The sequence below is a fragment of the Oryzias latipes genome, chromosome 2 (genome assembly GCF_053564925.1).
Source record: "Oryzias latipes strain Hd-rR chromosome 2, Olatipes_Hd-rR_3.1".
NCBI lineage: Eukaryota > Metazoa > Chordata > Actinopteri > Beloniformes > Adrianichthyidae > Oryzias > Oryzias latipes.
The window spans coordinates 19313113-19335569 of NC_136238.1; the positions used below are offsets into that span (position 1 = coordinate 19313113).

Below are 22457 nucleotides of genomic sequence, written 5' to 3' on the forward strand. Positions count from 1 at the left end.
CACAACTTTTATACAGAGCCAGTTGGAAATCGTTACCATTCAATATCCAAAAACAGTTTTTTAGAAAATGGAGGCTACAAACTGAGGGGATGTACAGTAGGAACGTCAAGATCAAACTGATAAGAACCACGAAGAAAAGTTTCTGTGTGTCGGTGTGTGGCACTAAACTTTGGAACGGTTTAAGTAATGAGCTCAAAAAATGTTCAAATATTCAAGAAAATGTATAAAGAAACTTATTTCAGGATATGAAGATAAGAGGATTTAAGGATCAACAGGTGTTTGAATAATTCCAAATACATAAGTGAACTTGATTGTGGTGAAATAATCAAAGCTCTTTTAATTACAACCAATGAGTGTTACATTGTAATGTGCAATAATGATTACTGAAATGTTGAAATTACAATCAATAAGCTATTGATTTTGTTTACTTGATCTGCAATGTGTAGCAATAATTTGGCATTATATAAGCTTGCTTCTTCCCACTCCTTTTCAAGCAATAAATCAAACTCTACTGATACTTCAGTTAATGATCACTTTAATTAAGCAAATGTGATTTAAGTGAGATTTTTGTTTTATTTTCTGTCTTTTTAATCTATGCATTTAATCATTTCTGTAATGAGTTTGATAAATATGTATAAATTCTTTATTGCTTTGACCACGATGCTTGAAATAAATCATTCAAATCAAAAATCAAATCAAATATTGAAATGTGGTAGGAAAACAAACATTTATTTAAGAGAAGCTTCAACTGCCTCTCCTTTGCCACGCAGCAAATTTGCTGCTTGAGGATAAAACGCAACATTTTTGGCTACGTTCACACTGCAGGCTGAAACGACCCAATGTCACGGGGGGAGGAAGAGGGAGTACCCAGGCACAGAGAGGTAGGAGGTTGCAGGAGAAAGGGGTTTTAATAACAAAACTAAAGACAAAACCAAAACCACTGCATACGGCAGGCTAGAAACTCGAAACACTAAAAATGCACTAAGCTCGAAAACCGGGGAAGAATACAATATGGACCAGCACAGGAGGAGGGGAAAGACAGGACTTAAATACATACAAGGCAACAAGACACAGGTGGAAACACTCAGGACTGATGGGGCAAGGTCAAACTCGAAACAACAACGGAACAGGAAATACTACAAAATAAAACAGGAAGTGAAACTCAAAACATCACAGAACAAAAGGAAACAAACCACAAGGGCAAAGAAACAGAAACCGTAACATCACCCCCCCCTCAAGGAACCGCACCGAGGTTCCTCAACGAAGCCCACGAGGAGGGGGTCCAGAGAACACACCGCCACATGCAGCAGAGTCCGGGGGGCGGCCGGGAGGCCGTTCAGTCCGGCGAGGCGGGTCCGGGGGGCGGCCGGGAGGCCGTTCAGTCCGGCGAGGCGGGTCCGGGGGGCGGCCGGGAGGCCGTTCAGTCCGGCGAGGCGGGTCCGGGGGGCGGCCGGGAGGCCGTTCAGTCCGGCGAGGCGGGTCCGGCCAGCAAACGGCTGGTGACTCGGGTTCACAGTCAGAAACTGGCGGCTCGGTGTCAGGGTCCGCAGCAGGCGGCTCGGATTGGGGGTCCGCGGCAGGAACGGAAGGGGTGGAGTCCGGCGACCTCCTCGGAGCCGGAACTGGAGGAGTTGCGTCCAGCAACCTCCTCGGAACCGGAACGGGTCGAGGTGCGTCCAGCAACCTCCTCGGAACCGGAACGGGACGGGGTGCATCCGGGACCCTCCTAGGAGCCGGAACGGGACGGGGTGCCTCCGGGACCCTCCTTGGAGCCGGAACGGGACGGGGTGCCTCCGGGACCCTCCTTGGAGCCGGAACGGGACGGGGTGCCTCCGGGACCCTCCTTGGAGCCGGAACGGGACGGGGTGCCTCCGGGACCCTCCTTGGAGCCGGAACGGGACGGGGTGCCTCCGGGTTCACCTCCGGGACCAGGGCGGGACGTCGAGAAGGGCGGCGGCGATGACGGCGGCCCCCTCTTACAGCCAGTCGACTCCCATTGAAGAAGGAGGCTGGGGGCTGACCCTCCAAAGTCCACTGGGGCTCGACCCCCACCTCCTCCAGGTAAGGGTCCTCCCACAGCCACAGGTCCTGGTCCAGAGGGTCCAGGAAGGCCCGTGGCTGGAGAATGTCCAGCTCCATCCAGGAGTTTGGGGAGGGCTTGCGGTGAGGGCGGCGGTGACGTGGTCGACCCCCCCTTACGGCCAGGCTACTCCCCTTGAAGTCCCTGTAGACCTGGGAAGAGCCAGAGGTCCACCAGAGACAGGTCCCCTCTGCTGGGTACTGGTAAGGCTGGTCCATAATGTCACGGGGGGAGAAAGAGGGAGTACCCAGGCACAGAGAGGTAGGAGGTTGCAGGAGAAAGGGGTTTTAATAACAAAACTAAAGACAAAACCAAAACCACTGCATACGGCAGGCTAGAAACTCGAAACACTAAAAATGCACTAAGCTCGAAAACCGGGGAAGAATACAATATGGACCAGCACAGGAGGAGGGGAAAGACAGGACTTAAATACATACAAGGCAACAAGACACAGGTGGAAACACTCAGGACTGATGGGGCAAGGTCAAACTCGAAACAACAACGGAACAGGAAATACTACAAAATAAAACAGGAAGTGAAACTCAAAACATCACAGAACAAAAGGAAACAAACCACACGGGCAAAGAAACAGAAACCGTAACACCCAATTCCGATTTTTTTTGTCCCTATGCGACCTGTATCTGATCTTTTCATGACAGTCTGAACGACACAGATCCAATCTTTTCAAATGCTACCCAGGCCACTTGGGTATGTGGTCCTGAATCCGATACTTATCCAATCTTTTGAAATGCGACCTCCGTCTGAACGCCTGGCCACATGTATCTGACCCGTCCGTCATTGATATGCAACAAACGTCATCATTCTGCATTGAAGTAGGCGGCAACAAGAACATAAACATCAACCATGGCGGACAATGCTGCTGAGACCAGTCAGTGGAAGGGAAGCGAGGTCACAAATTTGATTCATGTTTGGGTGACCACCCTATTCAGGCCAAACTCAAGGGCTCTTATCGCAACCGGGAGGTTTTTGAAAACTTTTCCTTTTCCTTTTCCTTTACGTAAAACTTTTCCTGCAAAATGGCCGAGCGTGCTGTTGAGCCTTTCCAGAAGTGACTTTTTTTCCCCCTTTCCAACCGTGGTCAGAAGCGCAGGAGACCGAAGGCAGATCCTCCTCTGGGGTTCACTTCCCCGTTCGGACCCTCAGATTCTCCAGAGCGGGTTAATAAAGAGTCAATAGCAGTTCTGCTGGGGGAAGCCTTCTTTTATTATCGTAGTCCTTCCTCCAGAACACACAACATGCATGCGTCCCCCCACTGCCCCTCAGAGAGGAGAGAGTGCATGCAGCACAGTATGCCCTACCTCGCTGCACGCGCTCTCTCCTCTCTCTTACACACGCGAGCGCGGCCCCGGCACCTACACATCCCCATTCCACAACAGTGGGTACAGACGATCCTGGCTCCAATGCCTTTCTAAAATGAGAAGATTGTAATTGTGCTGGCTCCTTTGTGAAAGTAAATGTAATAATGCAAAAAGAGCTCCACTGTTGACAACACTGTTATTGACATCCATTCTTAATGTTAGCTACTTCCGAAAACAACGAGTGACGTCGTTCACTGTTGAGTACTATTCTGCACATGCAGGTCACTTGCAGGTCACTTCTGGGTGAGGTTCTGGGAACCTTTTTTTCTTCAATAATTTGTGATCTTCACTGGTGTCCATGGATTACATGAAATCTTTCCACCTTTATCCACCTTTGTCATGGTAGGGATAACACGTCAATGTAAGGGTGGGGTCATCTGGACCCCAAAAGATTGCACAAGGGTTAACTTGGTTGCCTGCAAAGATGTTCTCCCTCCAGCAGGAGTCACTATTGAGTGACCCACTGTCGACACAGTATTAATGCAGTTTGGGCAATGTGTCAAAACGCTTCACGAGGCCTCATCTACCCATCGCTGCTAAACACAAAAAATTTGAAGGTGAAAACAAACACATACCATGACCAGCAACTGCACAACGCACCGCTAACGGCCAAGTGGTTACACCTACACACAACTGTTACCCATTTGGACTGCACAAACCCTTGGACTGCATCCCCATCGGTCACACACACACAAACACACACACCTACACACCCACACACACACTAACACAAACACACACACTCAAACACACATTCACGCACACATGCACACACGCACACACATACACAAAGATTTCAGAGTGCTAAAGTGTTACCAGTGGGTGGGATCTCTAGATGACATAACACTTTTTTCTGCAGGTACTAAAATCCCATGATTATAGGAAAATTTTATCAATCCAGAGGAATAGCATGGATGTTCACTTGCTTCCAACTGGATCTGAAACTGATCGAAAGCTTTTTTCCACAGCACCCGGGAGAGAATCGCTGGTATCAGATCGGCATTGTGTGGTGGCGGCAGGGCTACGACCGCAATGGAATCTATGGCTTCTACACCCACCTGTTCAGGATGGGCAGGTGGATCAAGAAAGTGATCGAGAAATCTGGGGCAGACGACGAGTAGAACCCAAAAGAAATCCACCATTTCTGTCAAACACAACGTTGCCAATAAAGTTTGTTCTCCCACCATGTCTGCCTCTGGCCTGTTCTTGTACCACTTTGAACCGAAAAGTATATGAGACTGAGTATGACGTCATCCATAAAAAAATATCTACTACCGGTTCCAACAAAATGAAGTTAATTCAGTCGCCGCCTTTTAGCAATATGGACGCCGCCATGTTGGAGCCAGACACAATCAGTAAGCAGTCATTGGTCTGAGCTGGTTTGAGTTTCTTTGGAAACCACTCTCACCAATCAGGAATGAGATTGTTGGAAGGCCACACCCCTACAACTTGATAGCAGGCTCAGGAGAATATGTCAATCAAACGTTTAGAATGTTCGACCGCGTGTAAGTTGGCTAGGATGTTGGACGTTGGCCAGGTCCTTCGCCAAGCGGGTAGGCAGGATGTTAATGGCTGTGAATTTGGACGAGTCTAGCCTTTAGATAATTCTTTCCGTTACAACTGCGAATGTCCTGTTGCGTAGTAACCGTGAGTCCTGAACAGAGAGGAGTAGTGAACCAGGCATGGAGCTCAAACTTTCCCTGGCTCATTTGTGTAATTATTTCCAACTCCAGGTCTTGCTTCACAGTCCGCCATTGTTGTCAGAAAATCTCGGGGTTCACCCGCAATGCATCTTGGGATATGGACAGCATAGAAGGATACACCTGACCAAACCTTGTAATCGGGAAAAAGAAGGCCACATTTGAAGAAGTCGTTGAACTTGGACAGCACTTGTTCGCAGCGCAGTGACGTAAGCAGACTTCAAATGCAGCTCAGGAAGAACGCAGCCCTCCAATTTGGACAACACCCCACATATTTTTATTGAGGCGTCCGATATGCCAGTTTATAAATTGAACAACTAAAGAAAAAAAAAAGATTATCAAGGTGTTAAAAAAGGTATCGGAGCAAGAATGGTTATTCTGAACCAATAAAATTACTGATAAATAGCTGTTTATTTCTCAGGAGAGGAATATGAGATGTAGGCTTCTTGGAGCCGACAGGTACGTCCTATTTGGAACGCCAGAGGGGAGCGGTCACTCAGTCCAGTTCTCATCTACAGTCACTGACATATACAAGTGAAGAGCTTAATGGAGGTGGGTAGTGTTTTGCTCAGACATGGATCAAAGTTTAGAATCATTTAGAGAAATTTGGATTACACTTGAAATGTTGTTTTATTATTGTGAATTAAAGGTCTTTTTTATGTTCTAAAACAGAGCCTCTCCAAAAACAGTTGTTTTGAAATGTTTGCAAGTGTGGAGTCAAATAAAAGGTTCTGAAACTGTGCGGCTCCTGTCTGTTGCAGCGGTGTGCTTGTGGGTTCAACATTTTAACCCGACGACCGCAACATAGCATACACTTTTTGACACGGCGCAACCCTTCAACCGTTTACACCATCAACGTGAATCAGCCGAGACTGACGAGGACCGATAAGCCACACATTCCTAACCTAAAGTGTTGCGTATCGGGGCAAAGCATGCTTTTCTCAAATTCAGAATTGCGTAAACGGTTGAAGAGGAACAGTGGTTGAATGAAGATTAGCATCAGAAAATCATGTATGACTGATTTTTAGGTTCTCCAAAAAGAAAATGTATACAGTATCACAAAATTACAGTGGAAGTGAGCATACAGAGCAGCAGCAGGTGAACGCCACGCAGCGGCAGAGCAGACCGACTAAACTTAGATGGACAGGTGATCTGAATGTTTATTGATAACGTTCCAAATGTTTGGAAGCTCATTTGTTAGTTTATGATTTATTAATGTTTTATTTATTGATTGGTGGTTTGCAGGATCTCTGCAGCCCGATGAAGCCGTCTGTATCCCTGCATCTGTCCACTTCTTCCTCCATGACAGACGAGATCTCTACGTCTGTGTGACGCTACCGTCTGAAGAGGCGCACCTTTTGGCATTTTCAACATTCTTATGCTAATATAACAGACTATTTTTATTTATCTTTCTTGTTTTATGCTGAAACGACACGGTTCATCTGGAGGAGGGGACGTATTTAACACTGTTTTCCTTTCGCGCAGTGTTTCTTGTTCGCATGACAGGTTCATGATGTAAGGGGACAAATTGGACATCTGTGTATATAAATAAAAAGGGCTGAATAAAGGTCTTCAACACCCAAACATGTCTCTTGAGCTCCTTATTTCACATTGTGATGGCTGCCTATGCCGTCACCCCATCAGGGCAGTAACCTCCTGCACCACACCCTATATCTATCTGTTCACTTTATTTTTTGTGAATATACTTTTAGATTTCTTTTTCAAACATAACACACGTTTGAACATAAAATTTATTAACATGCTTTAGTTTACTTTATTATTTGCTTCATTAACCCTTGTGCTATTCTAGGCACTTTAACATTGGGAGTAGGGTCATCTAGACCCACTAGACAGTGCTCTGAACCTTTTTTCTTCAATGATTTGTGATCTTCACTGGTGTCCATGGATTACATAAAATCTTTCCACCTTTATCCACCTTGGTCATGGTAGGGAGAACACATATATGTAAGGATCAGGTCATCTGGACCCTATAGGATAGCACAAGGGTTATTTTGATGTTATGCTTTGAGGTACCAGGGCTGAGGGAACCATTGTTGCTGCTGCTGCTGCCATCTGCTGCTGGAACCATCAAGTCAGGCCTGACACAAGGAAGCATGCCAGTCAGCAGAGGCCTTATATTCAGCAGGCAGATACTTGGACTGAACCATCACCCAGTGGAGAAGAAACTCTTCTTGTGTTTCTTTACTTTAGTTTCTATTTTGATGTTCCTTAGTTTCATTCATTTGTGTTGGTTAATTTACAACAGGAAGGACATTAGATTCGTTTGTTTTCTGTATTTTGTCTCAGTCTTATTAAGTTCCCCCTTGTGTGTCTAGTTGGTCTGATTAGCCACTATATATGTTCCCTTGTGTTTTCAATTAGGGAGGTCAGTTTAAGTAAGTTTGTCCATCTGTTCAGTTGTTCTCTGTCATATCTAAAAGCTTGAGTTAATTTTGTTACTTTGACCTCTTTTAAATGACCCTTTTTGCCCAATTACACATTTGTAAACTAAATTTGAAAAGTTTTGATAAAATTGTTTGCTGTCCTTGTCTTCTACTGCTCGGTCCACCACATACATATAAAACTCTGCTTTACCAACACGGAACCCCGGAAAGCCGGCTACACTTACAATAATTTAGTTATGAGCGGTCAAAAAGTTCAGAATTTCTTTGTTTTTAAAAACCTATCCAGAAATAAAGCTTAACAAAATGCTCCACATCTTTCATCTTCAAGCACGGCTCCGACAAACAGACAACTTTGGTGTTTGGTGACTTTTTTCTCGTAAATTTACAAGATTTAAAGACGTAAAAATGACCAAGCTGAGCTCCATAGATTTAACACTGCTTGTATCTTTGTCTTCACTTTATTCTACTCAGCAGGAAGGTGAAAACAAACTTCTCCATCTTTGGCTTAGAACTCAGCCTCTATCCAACCTTTGCGGCCTCACTGCTCTTCCTGCATTGGAAAACAGACTGTCCGTTTAAATGTCACTCGACTCTTCCTGAACGTGCCGGCCGGCCTCGGCGGGCCTGTGCGTCAGCAGGTGTCTGCTCAGGTGGGTCTTGCGGGTGTAGCTCTTGGGACAGAGGGGGCAGGTGTGAGGCCGGACGTTGCTGTGGGACAGCAAATGCTTGTTCAGGTCAAACTTCCGCCGCAGACACTTGCCGCAGTCCGGGCACGAGTACGGTTTCTCCCCTGCAGGACAGTAAGACACGGGTCAGGAGGCAGCGGGAGCGCCCGGAGGTCACGTTTACCGTCCTGTGGCTCACCGGTGTGGATCCTGCGGTGCTCCGTCAGGTGGCAGGACATGGAGAAGCCCTTTCCACAGTATTGGCAGACGTACGGCCGCTCGCCCGTGTGGCTCCTCATGTGCTTTTGAAGGTCGCCGCCGGACGGCCAACCTTTGCCACACACCGTGCACACGTACGGCCGCTCCCCCGTGTGCCGGCGCATGTGCACGTTCAGGCCAGCGATGGCGGTGAAGTCTTTGGGGCAGTAGGGGCAGCAGTAGGGCCGCTCGCCGCTGTGCGTGCGCAGGTGGCACTCGAGGCCGTGGCGGGTCTTGAAGCTCTTGCCGCACTGCGGACACAGGTAGCGGGCCGAGGCCCTGTGGGTCAGCTGGTGGGCCTGCAGGATCGTCAGAGAGGCGTAGGACTTGTTGCATTGGTCGCAGCGGTACGTGCGCGGCGTGTGCGAGCGCTGGTGAATACGAAGCAGCGTGACGCCTGCAAACAAAACGACAAGCTAGCAAAATTCTTTGCCTTAGGAGATCCCTACATTGTTAATCTGTGCAGAAAAGTCGTTCAAATCGACTAAAAACATCAACATGGGCTTCATCACAGACAACACGTTACCTGAGAAGCTCTGGTCGCAGAAAAGGCAGTTGTAGCGCAGCACGGCGCCCTCGGCTGAGTGCGTCTGCAGATGGCGCAGCAGCAGTGCTTGCGAGACGAAGGTCTGCTTACACACCGAGCAGTTGAGTTTAGGCAGCTCGTGCTGTGTCAGGTGGGCGTCCCGTCGCTCTGCCGACTCGAAAACCTTGTTGCACTGGCTGCAGGCGAAGCGGCTCTGGTCCAGGTGGATCTGTTTGTGGTTGGTCAGGCTGGACAGGTGGTGGAAAGCCTTGTCACAGTGCTCACAGCGGTAGAAAGGACGCGCCCGGTGGCTGCGCTGGTGCGACAGCAGCTCGGCTTTGGCTTTAAAGACGAGGCTGCACTGGAAGCAGGTGTACGCCCTGACTGGGCGGGGCTCCACGGGACGGGGCTCCTTGGCGGCGTTGGGAGACGACAGCGCCGCGCTGCAGGACCTGTTGCTGCGCAGGTGCCGGATCACCTGCGGATGCACGCAACGGTGGATTCGATTGGATTTGCTTAATCTGGTCATCGGGATGTTCGACTCTTACCTGAGAGCGGTAGATGAAACACTTCGCACACTGAGGACACTTGTGAGCCACACGCTGAGAATTGTGGGAGATGCTCTGCAGCGCATTAGAGCCGGAGTGATCCACATCGCCGCCTGTGGAACAGGCAAAAGCTATGATGAAACAAACAAGTTCAAAAGTTAGAGAACATAGCTTGAAATGAAACAATTTTTTTTGGAGATGCATGATGAAATTATTCAACAAAAAAGAACGATCTTGAACCATGGAAATCTGATTTAAAACAACTCCATGGAAAAAAATCCACTATCTAGCACTGCTTTTTTAAACTTGAGATAATAAAGGCTTTTTTTTCTAGAGCTGCTTATGCACATATTTTCACCTCAATGTGGTCATCCTTACATCGTCTTAACTCTTCAACACATGAGATGTCGACGGCGACACCTAAAGAACACACACTCTGTAATCCTTTGAACCGTTAAGCGATCCGATGACGAAAAATGTAATTTTGCCGTTTTTATCGTGTTCTTGTGGCATTTTTCTGACGATGGAGGACATTTGTTAACATAATTAAGCTTAAAATTGCATTTCTGAGGATTTCTTTGGTAACAAAAATGGCGAGCAATGTTTGAAACTACGCAGCCGAACAGTTTGGGGGCCAGATGTCCGCTTGGATGAGTAAAATAAAGATGTACGTGGTTTTGACTGCTCCTGATTCACATTGATTTGAATAAATAAATACTCAAAAATTTCATTTTAAGCTTAATTTTCTTTGTACATGTCCTCCATCATGAGGAAAAAACTACAAGAACATCTTTAAAACACTTTTTTTTTTAAAAATCAGAGTGGGTCTTTAAACAGTTATTGATTTATCTTGATAAGTTTTCATGTCAGCGTCCGGTTATGACTTGCTTCAACGGATGGTTCAGTGAAGTTGTGGTTACCTGTGTCCTCTGGCTGAATGCTGGTGTTTCCAGGCGAGTCCTTACACCTATAGGTAAACAAATGATTAGAACTCTTTGAGGTCTTTGGAGGATCAGAGAGGGAACGGCCTCACCGGCTCAAAGAACTCTCAATACTGTCGGCCGCTGATCTCTGATTGGATTCCTCATTGTCCGCTGAAGAAGGGCCAATTACAATCTCTTCTAGATGCTCCTGCTCTTCATCCATTGTCATCCCCACCTCCACCTTCACCAGCTCTACGTCTAAGTCCTGTACGTCGGCGCTTGGCTGGACTTCACAGGGAGGAAGGTCAGGATTGGTTAGTTTGTGAACGAGTGGGTGGGACCAGGCAGAGAGAAAGATCTCCTCGGACGATGAACCCACTGAGGAGAAAAAGAAAAAGTGATTACATTTTGTAATCTGCTTGTGGTTCTTGGTCCATTGAGGAGGTTCTGTGCCGGGGTACCTGTAGTCGTGACATTTCCCAGGCGGCAGCTGGGGTGACTCAGCAGCTCTGTCAGATCCTGTTCGTCTCCCTCCTGCACGTAGGCCTCCAGACCAGCAGGGGTGCCCTCGAGCCAGGAGGCAGCCTTCGGGACACAAAAGCAGGAGCTCGTCTGATGAAAAGCGGAGCCGCAAAAGGAAGTCACAGCCGAGTGACTGAGCTGTCACCTGCTTGAAGTCAGGGACAGGAAACAGCTGCTCCATCCTGGACAGGAAGTCCGACACAAGCGACAAGAGGGCGGAGTCAAAGCTCTGGTCGAACACCTCCTGCAGGAGTTACATAGCATTTAACAGACACTTATTTAAAGTAGAAGACGATCTTGCTCAAGAGCATAACAACTGTCTAGTCTGGGATTTGACTCTTTGACCAACCGATTGGCAGACAAACCGCTTACACTGTGAGCTGCCATTTTTCTTGAAGCACTGACCTGCAGGAGGCGCTGTATGTCATCTGACACCTGCGTCATTCTGCGGACGAGTGAAGATAGAGAGGTGCACCATTGCTTCACATCAGTATCCTCCTAAAACAACAACAAAAAAGAGCAGACACAGAGGCGGTCCAGGTCTGCAGATCAGTCGCATTAGGATGCAAACCGTGCGACCCCGATGAAGACGAGTCAAAGCGCGTCTGCTCACCGTAGCCTGGAAAACAGCCTGGACTCTCTTTAGGTGATGATGAACATCAGTGGGATTGAAGAGGGCCACCTGAAAAGAGCAAAAACACCCGAGTGAACGTCAGAAGAAAACAGAAATTTGATTGAATTCCATTCATCCCTAATGGGACTGTATCGAAAGCAAAAAAAAGATGTCTTAACTTACATTTAAAATAAAAGTTTAGGTAATGAATTGTATTATATTCAATAGTGGAAACTACCGCAAACTAAAACTATCGGAGAGAAAGATTTTCTGATCATAATTCCCACTGTATTACAAGGCGCAAAAACACTAAATGGAGAATGAATGGTCTGTTTTTCGTTTGTTATATATAAAGCACAAACAAAACAATCACATAATGTGATGAGATTAGAGGCAGCCAATTGGTCAGAGGGATAGATGGGAAGTTTTTCTAGTGAATTCTTCCTCTTCTCTACAATTAACAGCCTTTGCAGGGGATATAACATGACCATTGACCATATATGAGAACTGGACTGATTGACTCCTCCCCCCTGGCATTTCAAACAGGAAGTACCTGCGGGCTCCAAAACCACATAGACTTCTATAGAGAAATAAACAGCAATTACTCAGTCATTATAATGGTCAGAATAACCATTCTCGCTCCGATAACTTTTTTAACATGTTCTTGATAATCCAAATTATTTTTCATGATTTTATTTTTATTGCAAGTTATTTAAGTTATAAACAGACCAATCAAAACCTGACTAAAAGTAGGTGCTCTCACGTCGAGCATTCACAGCACATTTTTTGTAGCCTGCTTTCAAGTGAAAGGGATGTGGACTTCCAACAAGCTGACCCCTGATTGGAGAGTGAAAAAAACGAGGACTCAAATTGACCAATCACTGCTTGACGACCTTGCCTAGCTCCAACATGGCGGCACCTGTATCACGAAAAAATGGGGACTGAAGGGATTGAATCGACTTAATTGGGTTGACGCCGGAAGTGAACCGTACTCTATGGGTGACATCACACTCACATGTTTCAGTTCTCGTATACAGTCAACGTGTTTTTTATTTATGTATATAAAGTGTTGCAGCTTTGCACTTTAATATTAAGAGTTATTTTCCCCTCTCAGGTTAATGCGGTACAGCAAGTCTTCATACTGCTTCATCTGTTGAATAAAAAAGTTTTGTTATTTATTTAATAGATCTTTATTTCATTTATTTACATCAAGACAATACAAAAAATATTACAATTCTATAATGAAAAGGAGCAGAAAAAAAACTGATGTTATCTGCGTCCATCATTTAATTCGTCAAAACTATAAAAGCTTAAGTAATAAAAGTTAATCTTAACTAGAGTATGCCAACATTTGATTCAAATATTTAACAATAGAATGGTTTGCAATGGAATAAAATGCAAACAATTAGGCAATTCTAAGGCATGAGTACACTACACATTAAACATTAATATTATTTTCTGCATTATAATGGTGAAATAATGGCCTACAAAAAATTATATGTAAAGATTCGACATTCGAAAGAGCCGAATGTTTCCCCAAGAGCCAAATCGAAAGAAGGAACTCTGGAGAATCGAAGTTCCCATCACTACAATCCATAAATGACAACTGCATCCACGTCAGACCACCTTAAACACCCACCTTGGCCCTCAGAGCCAGCAGCAGCAGACTTCTCTGCCTGTCTGTCAACAGGTGTGGGACTGCCTCAGTTACCAGTGAGACAAAGTCCTCCAGCTTCCCATAATGCTCCACTCTCTGCTGTTGGGCCAACTGCCACATGGCTGCTGCGAGCACGCGGATTGGAGGGATGAGGAGCCGCAGGGAAGATGGGGGCAGAGGGGTCACTACGGAAACCAACAAGACACACGCAGCTATGAGGGATAGAGGTATGTTTGATGTGGTTTCTACTTTATGTCAAACAATAGATGTCATGTGCTGAGCAGCCTCATAAGGAGGCGTGTCGTCTGTGTGTTCAGAGTCTGTTTTACGTAAATTTAAACATTCCTTTGGAAACTATCTTTCTGCCTCAATAACCAAAACATACAAGGATGAATGCTTCTTTTTTTCCTCAAGACATTGCACCGCCTATTATCCCTGAAGAGTAAGATGGCACAAGAGGCAGATATTACTAAAAATAACAAGCTTGAAGAAATTGATTATAGTTTTGCAGAGTCTAAAAGATTAAAACTCTCCTTGTTAACCTAAAGTTAAACCTAAAGTTTGAGGAATGCAGTTAAAGTGACTCCTAAATGGGCCAGATGAACCATTTGACTCTGTTTGGTTGCTTATTGGTTTATTTTAACCTTCTTATTATTATCATTATAATACCCTTATTCACTTAACTTTATTGACAAATATTGTACATACAAAGTATCATTCAGTGAGCCTCCATTCTAAGTACAAATTCGTTTGAGATGAATGAGAACATACACAAAAAAAATAACACAATTTAGAAGATTTTGATCTTTTCAGGAGGCTAAATAAAAACAATTTAAAAATTGCTTTTTATGGAGACTAAAAACCCCAGAGAAAATCCAACAAAACACGTCGAACTCGAACTCCTTTTGTTTTTAGCAACATGCTAACGCTATCGCCAATTCAACGTGAACATTTCCTGTTGAAACACAAAAAAGTGGCGGAAGTCTGTTCCAGCTTCTCACCCATCCTGCTGCCGGGGTTTCTTCGGCACCACCACCGCGGTCAGGGCCAGAAATTGCGCAGAAACAAGTTCACCTGTCCGGCTCGGGCTAACGGTTCTTGGTCCACTGCAGCAGAAGGCTCCGCCCCTCACTCCCCGGATGTTGAAGAAACCACGTCCGGGCATGCGCGAAACTCGAATGGCACGTGACTAAACGAAGGGAGCACAAGGAAAGGCTTATGACAGTTCTAGTTGCACCTAAAACTCTGCGACCTTGGCTGATCTGTCAAGTCCAGCTCAGATAACACGGGGAAAAGAACTACACATCCTTTTAAACACTGCCACAAAGTACTGTCACGCCCTGGTCTTTTATTGGAGAGCTAAAGAAAATAAAGTAAAACCATGTTAGAAAGGAAAAAAAAATTCGAACCCTGCTGTATGTGCAGGGTTGGTTTATCAGGCGTGTAACATCAACTGCAATGATGAGTCTGGAGCTGGATGCAGAAAAGCCTTACGGAGGGGTCAAAATGTCAATCCTTGTTCACCTATAGTTACAAAAGTCAGATAAAAAAGTACTGCGGTCTTAAATAATAAATCTGGTTTACATTCGGAACTACATCTGTGCTTTATTTGAGTCCCCATTTTTTAAGTGTTTGCCTAAGCCGCTCGAATTTAGAACCACGAATCAGACGACAACGAATTTAGATTGACAACTGAATTAGATTTACCAAGAAGAGAGGTTTGTGTTATCTACAAATACTCCTTATATTTGTTTAGTGGTTATGTATTGTAATAATTGTAAAGTAACAAGTGTAATGAAACTTGCCCCCGCCTCGCTGCCTTCACTCTGCCCCTCTACCCCTTCAACTCTGGTCAAAGCATTCATGAAGAAAAAACTTTTTTCAAAATAACAGTAAATAGAAATAAGAACGACATCATCAAACATTATATATGTACAGTATTTAGGGAAGGAGGTAAATAATGAAATCCTGAATGACTTCATTAAGACAGAAGCAAACTTGTTGGAGGGAAATCCTGTGAGGTTTTATCAGGTCGTTGACACGGGTAATCAACAAGTGGCTAAAGTGCATCGAGATGTTTCCAGCTCATGTGACACAGATCCTGTAAGAAGGTGTAATCTGCCTCCTCCTCTTGCGGGATTAAGAGAATCCAGTACAAAGCTGCACGGACAACAAAGCAAACCGAAGAGGAGGAACGAGAAAATAACAGACGCCGAAAGAGGAAAAACAGGAACCTGAAGCCTTATGGATGTGCAGAGGATGAAGGGCGGAAAACTGATCTGATATCTCCAGGAGAACCTATGGCAGCATTTATATGTTCACCAGTCCAGAAGAATAATCCAAACGCTTGAAGAGTCTCTGCAGTCCACATGGATCCAGACAGGGAAGACACTGAGGTGTTCTCAGATCCAGAGGATCCTTTCCCTCTAAGAGGGGAGAATGATGAAGACGAGGAGGAAGAGGAAGAGGAGGAGGAGGAGGAGGAGGAGGAAGAAGGTGCCAAAATCTTCACAGCGTGGATGAATCAGTTTCGAGGAGACGAGAGTCACAAGAAGAATGAGGAGGACGAGGAGGAAGAAAGGGAGTCAGAGAGAGAGGGTCGTTGTAGCAGGGGCAGCGTGGAGCCCCCTGTCCAGATGAGGTCGAACCGCCGCTCCTCACTGCCATGTCCGGTCAGAAAAATGTTATCTTTCGTCATGCTGTCTGATTGATCCATACGAGAAGACTCTGTACACATTTTACTCAACAGTTTTTCTATTTCCCAGGAAGTGGTGGCTTCAGAGGACTTTTTTTTGTTTTATTCTGCACCAAAGTCTGCTTTGATGTTAGTTGGTGACGATTCTTCTGTCTTATTCAGAAAATGTCCCCATCACGGGTTCATTTCTGTTAAATAAAATCTAAGAATATAAGTAAGGATTAACTCTGTTGATGCCTTGAGGAAATGTATTATGAAATTAAAGTCGTACAATAATATGATGCTCAAAAATGAATTTGGATTACTGACTGTCCCATCAAAAGAAAAAAAAAAAAACAAGGACACAAGCAAGTATCTCTCATGATTTCTTCTTTGGAGGGTTTTGCTTAGATATTAGCATTGACTGTATATGAGAACAGGACTGAGTGACTCCTCCCTCCTTTTGTTCCAAACAGGAAGTACCTGGCTCCAAAAAGCCAAAATCCCATTGACTTCTATTTAGAAATAAACAGCTTTTACTGTTTGTCATTGTATTTGTTCTGATACCTTTTTTACCTATATACCTATACCTGATACCTATATTTTTCATGATATTTTTTCTTTATTGCAAGTTATTGATGATAGAAAATGACTAATCAAATGCCTCATTAAAGGTATGGAGTCTCACGTCAAACAATCAAATTGACAGATTTCATGTAGTCCTTTCTCAAATAATAGAGGTCTGGACTTCCAACAAGCTTACTCCTGATTGATGAGAGTAGTTTTTTCACATTTACTTTTGTTTTTTCATGGTTTTTGCCTTTCTGCATATTTTAAGCTCGGTCTTTGTAATATTTTTTTTTTGACATTTGGTTTTATTGTCCTGTCCATTTCAATTTTCATTCCTGTTTTTATCTGAAACCATTTTTTTTTCTTTTTGTCAAAAAGTCTTTTCTTTTTTAAGTCCTAGCTTTAAAAAGGGTTGTGTGGATTCAATAAAGATTAAAGGTTAAAAAAAAATAGGATAGAAAAACCCTTCCTGCCGACAGCATTGAGGCTCTTTTAGTGAATGGATGGAAAGAAGGATGCACCAATAACCCAGCTTCAATGTGTCTTTCAGGCCACCCTTTCAGCCATGGACTTGTCCCGTCTCCACTCATCCACCCAGGCTCCGGTCACAGCCAGGGTGTTGCTGCGCCGCTCCTCCTCTCGCCGCCTCCTTCCCTCCCCACAGGAGGCCAACGTGCCTCCACTTGAGCGCAGACCTTCCATCATCCACACCATTCCAGAGGCCATTCCGATCGAGAGGCGGGGTCAGTTCAGGAGACGAAATGTGATGTCACTGGTGAGTATAAGCATGCTTTACGCTACGTTTAAACCGGGCATGTGATGCGTGTTCAAAAACAAGCCAAACTCATGTGTCAGGAACTGGTGGTGAAGGACCCAAAATGCAGAAGACCAGGGTTGGTGACTGAAACTGAAACATTTAAAAAGCAAAATTAAACATGACAAAACCCAGAGGGCAACACAAAGGTGACAAAGCAGAGCAGATGACCTGATACAGAAGAACTGAAAACCAGATGCTCAAATAGACTGAGGATATTTGATAGAAAGGAAAGCAGCTGTGGATAATCAACATGAACTTGGAGATACTGATACAAGAACAACTCAAAACATGACCAAAACCAATAACACAACTGAAAAAAAACCTATGACAGAGAATCCTCACCTGGGGTTTCAAATGGGTTTGAATGGTGTTCACACTGGACAAGCAGGGATGGGCTTCTTCTTCTTCCTCCTTTATTTTTTCCAGTGTTCACATGTGCATGTCCACCACCTACATTTAGAAGAGGCTTGGTGTGAAATGTCGAAGCAGTGTGCGAATCTCTTGAATCTTGCTCCAGGCTTTTTCTGTCACAGCTCTGTACCAACACAAGAGAATTGGTGTCGTATAATTCCAGCATAGACACAAACACAATTTCTTCTCCATCATCATTATTTTCAAACGGCTGGCACTTCTAATAATGACTAAATCCAATTTACTGATTGGTCAAAGTTCAACCTGGTTTCACTGACAAAACGTGTTCAGGGGCCACAGATCTTGTATGTAGAGCACCAAACAGTTGTAGAAACTTGCGTAGCTTCGATGGTTTTAAACGTTGAATCCCAAAACACACATTTACATGTGCTTACATTGAAAATGGCAGCTTGATTGTGCATTACTTAGGGCAGTGGGAACTAGGGTTGCGATCTGAGTATCAATAGGATCCAGTTGTGGACCGTGCATTACACACCTGGGTCTACGTCTGAATCACTCAACCCCTCATTAAGCATTTTACGATGCCGAAACAAGCTTTGCATTGCATTTTGAAAATTCCTGTAGCCACAATAAATGCCTCTAAATAAACGGAATGAACAAAACAGTAAACATATCTCTTTATGCAACTACAGCCAGCACAAAACATTGAAAATAACAATATACATTTATTGAGTAAGGGTTAACGGCCGACGAAGTATGCATTGTCACTTTTTAACACACGCCGTGGAAGCCTGAACCATCCGACGCGAAGCGGAGTGCGTTAAAAATTGATAATGCATACTTCGAAGGCCATTAACCCACTTATACCATGGTCACTTACAAAAGAAAGAAATAGTAACCAGTTTTTAGTCCTGAATTCTTGTTTTTTTCCAATTTGGATCGCTTTTCTCACATTTTCTTACATGGTGCGGCGCCGCACCACGTAACAAATAGTCGCGCCACCGTTGCAGTCAAGATTCGGCGATATCAAGCGATACATATACATATGCTGATCTTTTCGATGGGTTGAATAAAGCATCCGTTGAGAGGGAAAGTTCACCTCGTACCACTTTTTTTTGTCCAAATGAAGAAGCAAAATGTTGTTTCAAAGAAGCCGGCGCAGTGATACTAAACATTTAAGATAGGTGACCGGAACTTCTTTTTTCACTGTGCGGTTATCCTGTGGTACATCACTTTTTAATGCACAGCACAGCCAATCAGAATTGAGTATTCAACCTGGTCCACGGAATTATATTCATTAAGATATTTGTTGTTTCATTCATCAAAAAATCGCATCATTTGAAGGCAAAATCCATCCTCTTCTCTTTCCTCAAAAACAGTTCGATCAACCTGTCATGTAGATTATTGTGCGTCTGTTCCGTCAATGTCAGATGTGTTTCTGCGTAGGTTTTAATTCGTTTTAAAGCCAAAAATGTCCGCTTGACAAACGCAGTTTGTGTCAAACTGGGCAAGGCTGCATGTAACTTCCTGAACCTTCTGTCCAATCAGAAGGCCTGAAAACTGTGACGTTGCCTAAGCCTGCTAGAAGGACGCCATCTCAAAATCTGATTGGTTGAAAGAAATTAATGACCAACATTGATTTCGTATCCCATGACCTTCACAACTCATAGTTAAGGCCCTTATCCTGCCTAGCAATTCAACTCAATTGAATTCAATTCAATTTTATTTGTATAGCCCAAACTCACAACAGTCGTCTCAATGGGCTTTGTATCGGTAATTGTAAAGTAAACATACAATCAAAAGGATCATAAGTTTACACAATTCAAAAGGAGAATACTAAACTTTAACTAAACAGACTAAACTAAATTGGCATCCCTGCCACTTTAGTTTAGACCCCCCTTCACAGTAAGGAAAAACTCCTAAAAAAACGGATTCCAGAAAAAACAAAGAAACCTCAGGGGTGCCAACATGAAGGAGAGATCCTCCCCAGGACGGACAGGCGATGTATCACAACTCATAGAGAAGAATTAACCTATCTAATCTACAACTACATGTTTAAAGTCCAGCAGATGAGTTTCATCCAGATGAAGTTGCTGCGCGAGACAAGGTGGAGGCAGGATCCACAGCCAAGTGTAGTAGCAGTAGTAGAGGCAAGCCAGAGATGAGGTACTTGGTCAGGTACAGGAGCACAGATGGGCCAACTGGAATCTGGAGGGACTTTCCCAAAGAAGGACAACACATGAATGGCACTGCACCAAACAGAAGCATGGGGAACTAAAAGATAAATAAATTATGAAGAATAGAGGAGAGGAGGAGAGTAGAAGTAGATGAGAACCCCAGTACACCATAGACAACAATTTGGTCCTAAACACCTTAAAAACAAGAGAAGTGATCGTGGACCTCAGGAGGAAGAAGTCAGATCTGCAGTCCATTGTCTTTAATGGGGAGTGTGTGAAGAGAGTGCCAAGCTTCAAGTACCTTGGTGTGCACATTGATGAAGACCTCCGATGGAGCTCAAACACTATAGAGGTAATGAAAAAGGCCCAACAGCGTATTCACTTCCTGGGGATACTCAAGAGGGTCAACCTGAAGAGAGAGCTGCTGGTTGCCTTTTAGCATTGCTCCATTGAGAGTGTACTAACATACTGCATCTCTGTGTGGTTTTCAAGGCTATATATATATAAATATATATATATATATATATATATATATATATATATATATATATATATATATATATATATATATATATATATATATATATGTGTATATATGTATGTATGTATGTATATGTATATATCACAATAAAAGAGAATGGACAGACCATTTGGAATGATTTTATGCAATTTATGCACGGACAAAATATAATTAACACATGATTCAGAAATGTTCATAAGCCCTTCATAGAAAGGCTTGAAGGCCCTGATGGCCCATCACTGATAGTATCAATACCAAGGTGAATTATTAATACTGTGTGATAAGATCGATACTGTCGTCTCAGTTTTTCTTTAAAATGTAGAGTAAAGAGCTGAATTTTACTTACAGAGTCCATGCAAGCCTGGTGTCTATCTGTCTGCAGTGTTGCAGGGTTTGGCAAAAATAACGCTAAATTTGAGCAAAAACCCCTTCTCGCTGCTACTCACATCTACCGCCTCTTCCCTGCCTCATCGGAGAGAACTTTATTACAGCGTTGTTTTTTTTTACTTGACTTTCTTTTTTTATTGCTGCCTTCATATCAAAAATACGTGTTGTGGTGCTGTTTTTTAAATTTTTGTTACATTATAGAAGCTTTAGTTTTTTGCACTCGTTTCTGTTTTCTTACTGTTATTGCGGTATGCTATTATTAATATAAAAATTCATTATTTGATGCATGTTCAGTTCCGATTTTTGTAATTAGTTAACAAACATTTTATATGCCAAACATCTATGTTCTGGCTTTTATTATACACTTAATTAATTTAAAATTGTGCATTTCTGAAATATTTCTATAATCAGATATTTCAAGACAAAACTATCAGTATCGATTTTGGTGATACCAGCCCTGTAATTACTTGGTATCGGATTAATACCCAAATTCCCAGTATTTCCCGCCCCTGATGTGACCATAAAGTAGCTTTGGTGAAAAAGCTTTTGTCCCAAGGCTTCCTATGACTTTTAAATCTGTGTGTTACAGAGCGATGCCTACAGCGTGTGTCTGATCTGTCACAACGACTTGAGTCAAGGGTCAGGAGGGACCAGTGAGCTGCAATGCACACACACTTTTCACAAAGAGGTAACACATCTACAGCGCTAGAACAGACGAGCACTCTGTTCAGCCCACTTGCTCTGTAAAGGTTTGAGTTTCCCAAAGAGTAGCCACGCTAATAAAACTAAAGAAAGTTAAATACATGTAGCGTTGAATAATAAATAAAGGTTTAGAGATTCAATTTTTTGCAGGGTGTTGTTTTTCTCAATCATTATTTGTCAAATGACATCGTGTCGCCGTCTAAGAATCTGTCTGTATTTGTTTGTTTGCAGTGTATAGAGGAGTGGCTGTGGAGGAAGCAGTCTTGTCCAACGTGTCGTGTTCAAGTGTCCATGCCTCAACCCGTTTACTGGAAATCCACCAGAGTCAAAGTACCATGAGATCAAGATGTGAAAGAAAGAAAAAAACCTTGTTTCATTCTGTGTGTGTCACAAGAAGACAATTAAAGTTTAAGAATAAGATAATTTAAAAAACAAACCCCTCCTAGGAAAGTATTTTAAGAAAATATAAACATATTTTAAAAAAATAAATGTGGAAAACTCAATTGTGCACATCTAAATGAACCTCTGTTACTCGCTTTTTAAGGACTGTAAAGATTTTTTTTACACAAACATACAAATGCATGTACAATTTAGATTTGTTCAATAATTAGACTGAGACTAGAGTGTCTGCTTTTTTAACAGTATTTATGTTTTTGTTTACAGTGTCCCTTTTTTTCACTCTGGAAAACCCTCTAGATCGAATGTGGTTGCCCTTTTTTTTTTGTGTTAATTTTTGATTTGTTAGCTTCAGTTATTTGCTTTTGCCCAAAGCGAACAAACACAATAAAAGTCAAATAAAATGTAAAAGCCCAGAAAAAATGGTTCTAGCGTTTTCCGTGACTAAATCTGTTTCAAGTGTTTTCACTTTAACATTTATTTCTCTCTAAAAAAAATTTTTTTTAATTCAATTTTTTGTCTGGTTTTATTCTGAAAAGAAAGATCGAAATAAAGAGGAGAAACAG

General features: G+C 43.4%; 3 protein-coding genes across 6 annotated transcripts; 2 read left to right on the forward strand and 1 right to left on the reverse strand.

Annotated features, from left to right (window-relative positions):
* Positions 1-839: 839 nt before the first annotated feature.
* LOC111948744 (uncharacterized) lies at positions 840-4645 on the forward strand. The gene is made up of 3 exons (XM_023963126.2): positions 840-881; positions 1681-2061; positions 4428-4645. The coding sequence occupies exons 1-3, from the start codon at positions 840-842 to the stop codon at positions 4578-4580; spliced, it is 576 nt and encodes a 191-aa protein (XP_023818894.2). The 3' UTR covers positions 4581-4645.
* A 3347-nt stretch (positions 4646-7992) lies between these two features.
* Positions 7993-14429, reverse strand: LOC101164213 (uncharacterized). Of its 4 annotated transcripts, none has more exons than XM_011482850.4 (12): positions 14278-14429; positions 13259-13461; positions 11620-11688; positions 11412-11504; positions 11152-11250; positions 10946-11069; positions 10631-10862; positions 10482-10528; positions 9562-9674; positions 9014-9491; positions 8429-8884; positions 7993-8354 (listed from the first exon to the last, which is right to left on the reverse strand). In XM_011482850.4, the coding sequence occupies exons 1-12, from the start codon at positions 14279-14281 to the stop codon at positions 8140-8142; spliced, it is 2133 nt and encodes a 710-aa protein (XP_011481152.1). In that variant the 5' UTR covers positions 14282-14429; the 3' UTR covers positions 7993-8139. The 4 variants fall into 4 exon arrangements, with proteins under 4 accessions (XP_011481152.1, XP_011481149.1, XP_011481144.1 ...); XM_011482847.4 differs by having other exon boundaries at positions 9562-9692; XM_011482842.4 differs by having other exon boundaries at positions 10595-10862.
* Positions 14430-15426: 997 nt separating this feature from the next.
* LOC105355491 (uncharacterized) lies at positions 15427-22314 on the forward strand. The gene is made up of 4 exons (XM_011482836.4): positions 15427-15948; positions 17071-17295; positions 21383-21481; positions 21727-22314. The coding sequence occupies exons 1-4, from the start codon at positions 15646-15648 to the stop codon at positions 21832-21834; spliced, it is 735 nt and encodes a 244-aa protein (XP_011481138.1). The 5' UTR covers positions 15427-15645; the 3' UTR covers positions 21835-22314.
* Positions 22315-22457: the final 143 nt, after the last annotated feature.

What these genes read in the sequence shown, in the direction of transcription:
- LOC111948744 (XM_023963126.2), top strand. Translation starts at nt 840, where the DNA reads ATGTCACGGGGGGAGGAAGAGGGAGTACCCAGGCACAGAGAG. An exon ending in GAGTACCCAGGCACAGAGAG is followed by an intron (nt 882 to 1,680) that starts GTAGGAGGTTGC and finishes AGGTGCGTCCAG; the next exon opens with CAACCTCCTCGGAACCGGAA. An exon ending in TCGACCCCCACCTCCTCCAG is followed by an intron (nt 2,062 to 4,427) that starts GTAAGGGTCCTC and finishes TTTTTTCCACAG; the next exon opens with CACCCGGGAGAGAATCGCTG.
- LOC105355491 (XM_011482836.4), top strand. Translation starts at nt 15,646, where the DNA reads ATGGATCCAGACAGGGAAGACACTGAGGTGTTCTCAGATCCAGAGGAT. An exon ending in GCTCCTCACTGCCATGTCCG is followed by an intron (nt 15,949 to 17,070) that starts GTCAGAAAAATG and finishes TGTGTCTTTCAG; the next exon opens with GCCACCCTTTCAGCCATGGA. An exon ending in CACACACTTTTCACAAAGAG is followed by an intron (nt 21,482 to 21,726) that starts GTAACACATCTA and finishes GTTTGTTTGCAG; the next exon opens with TGTATAGAGGAGTGGCTGTG.
- LOC101164213 (XM_004066484.5), bottom strand. An exon ending in TGCTGGCTCTGAGGGCCAAG is followed by an intron (nt 11,689 to 13,258) that starts GTGGGTGTTTAA and finishes TGCTCTTTTCAG; the next exon opens with GTGGCCCTCTTCAATCCCAC. An exon ending in GCACCGCAGGATCCACACCG is followed by an intron (nt 8,355 to 8,428) that starts GTGAGCCACAGG and finishes ACTGTCCTGCAG; the next exon opens with GGGAGAAACCGTACTCGTGC.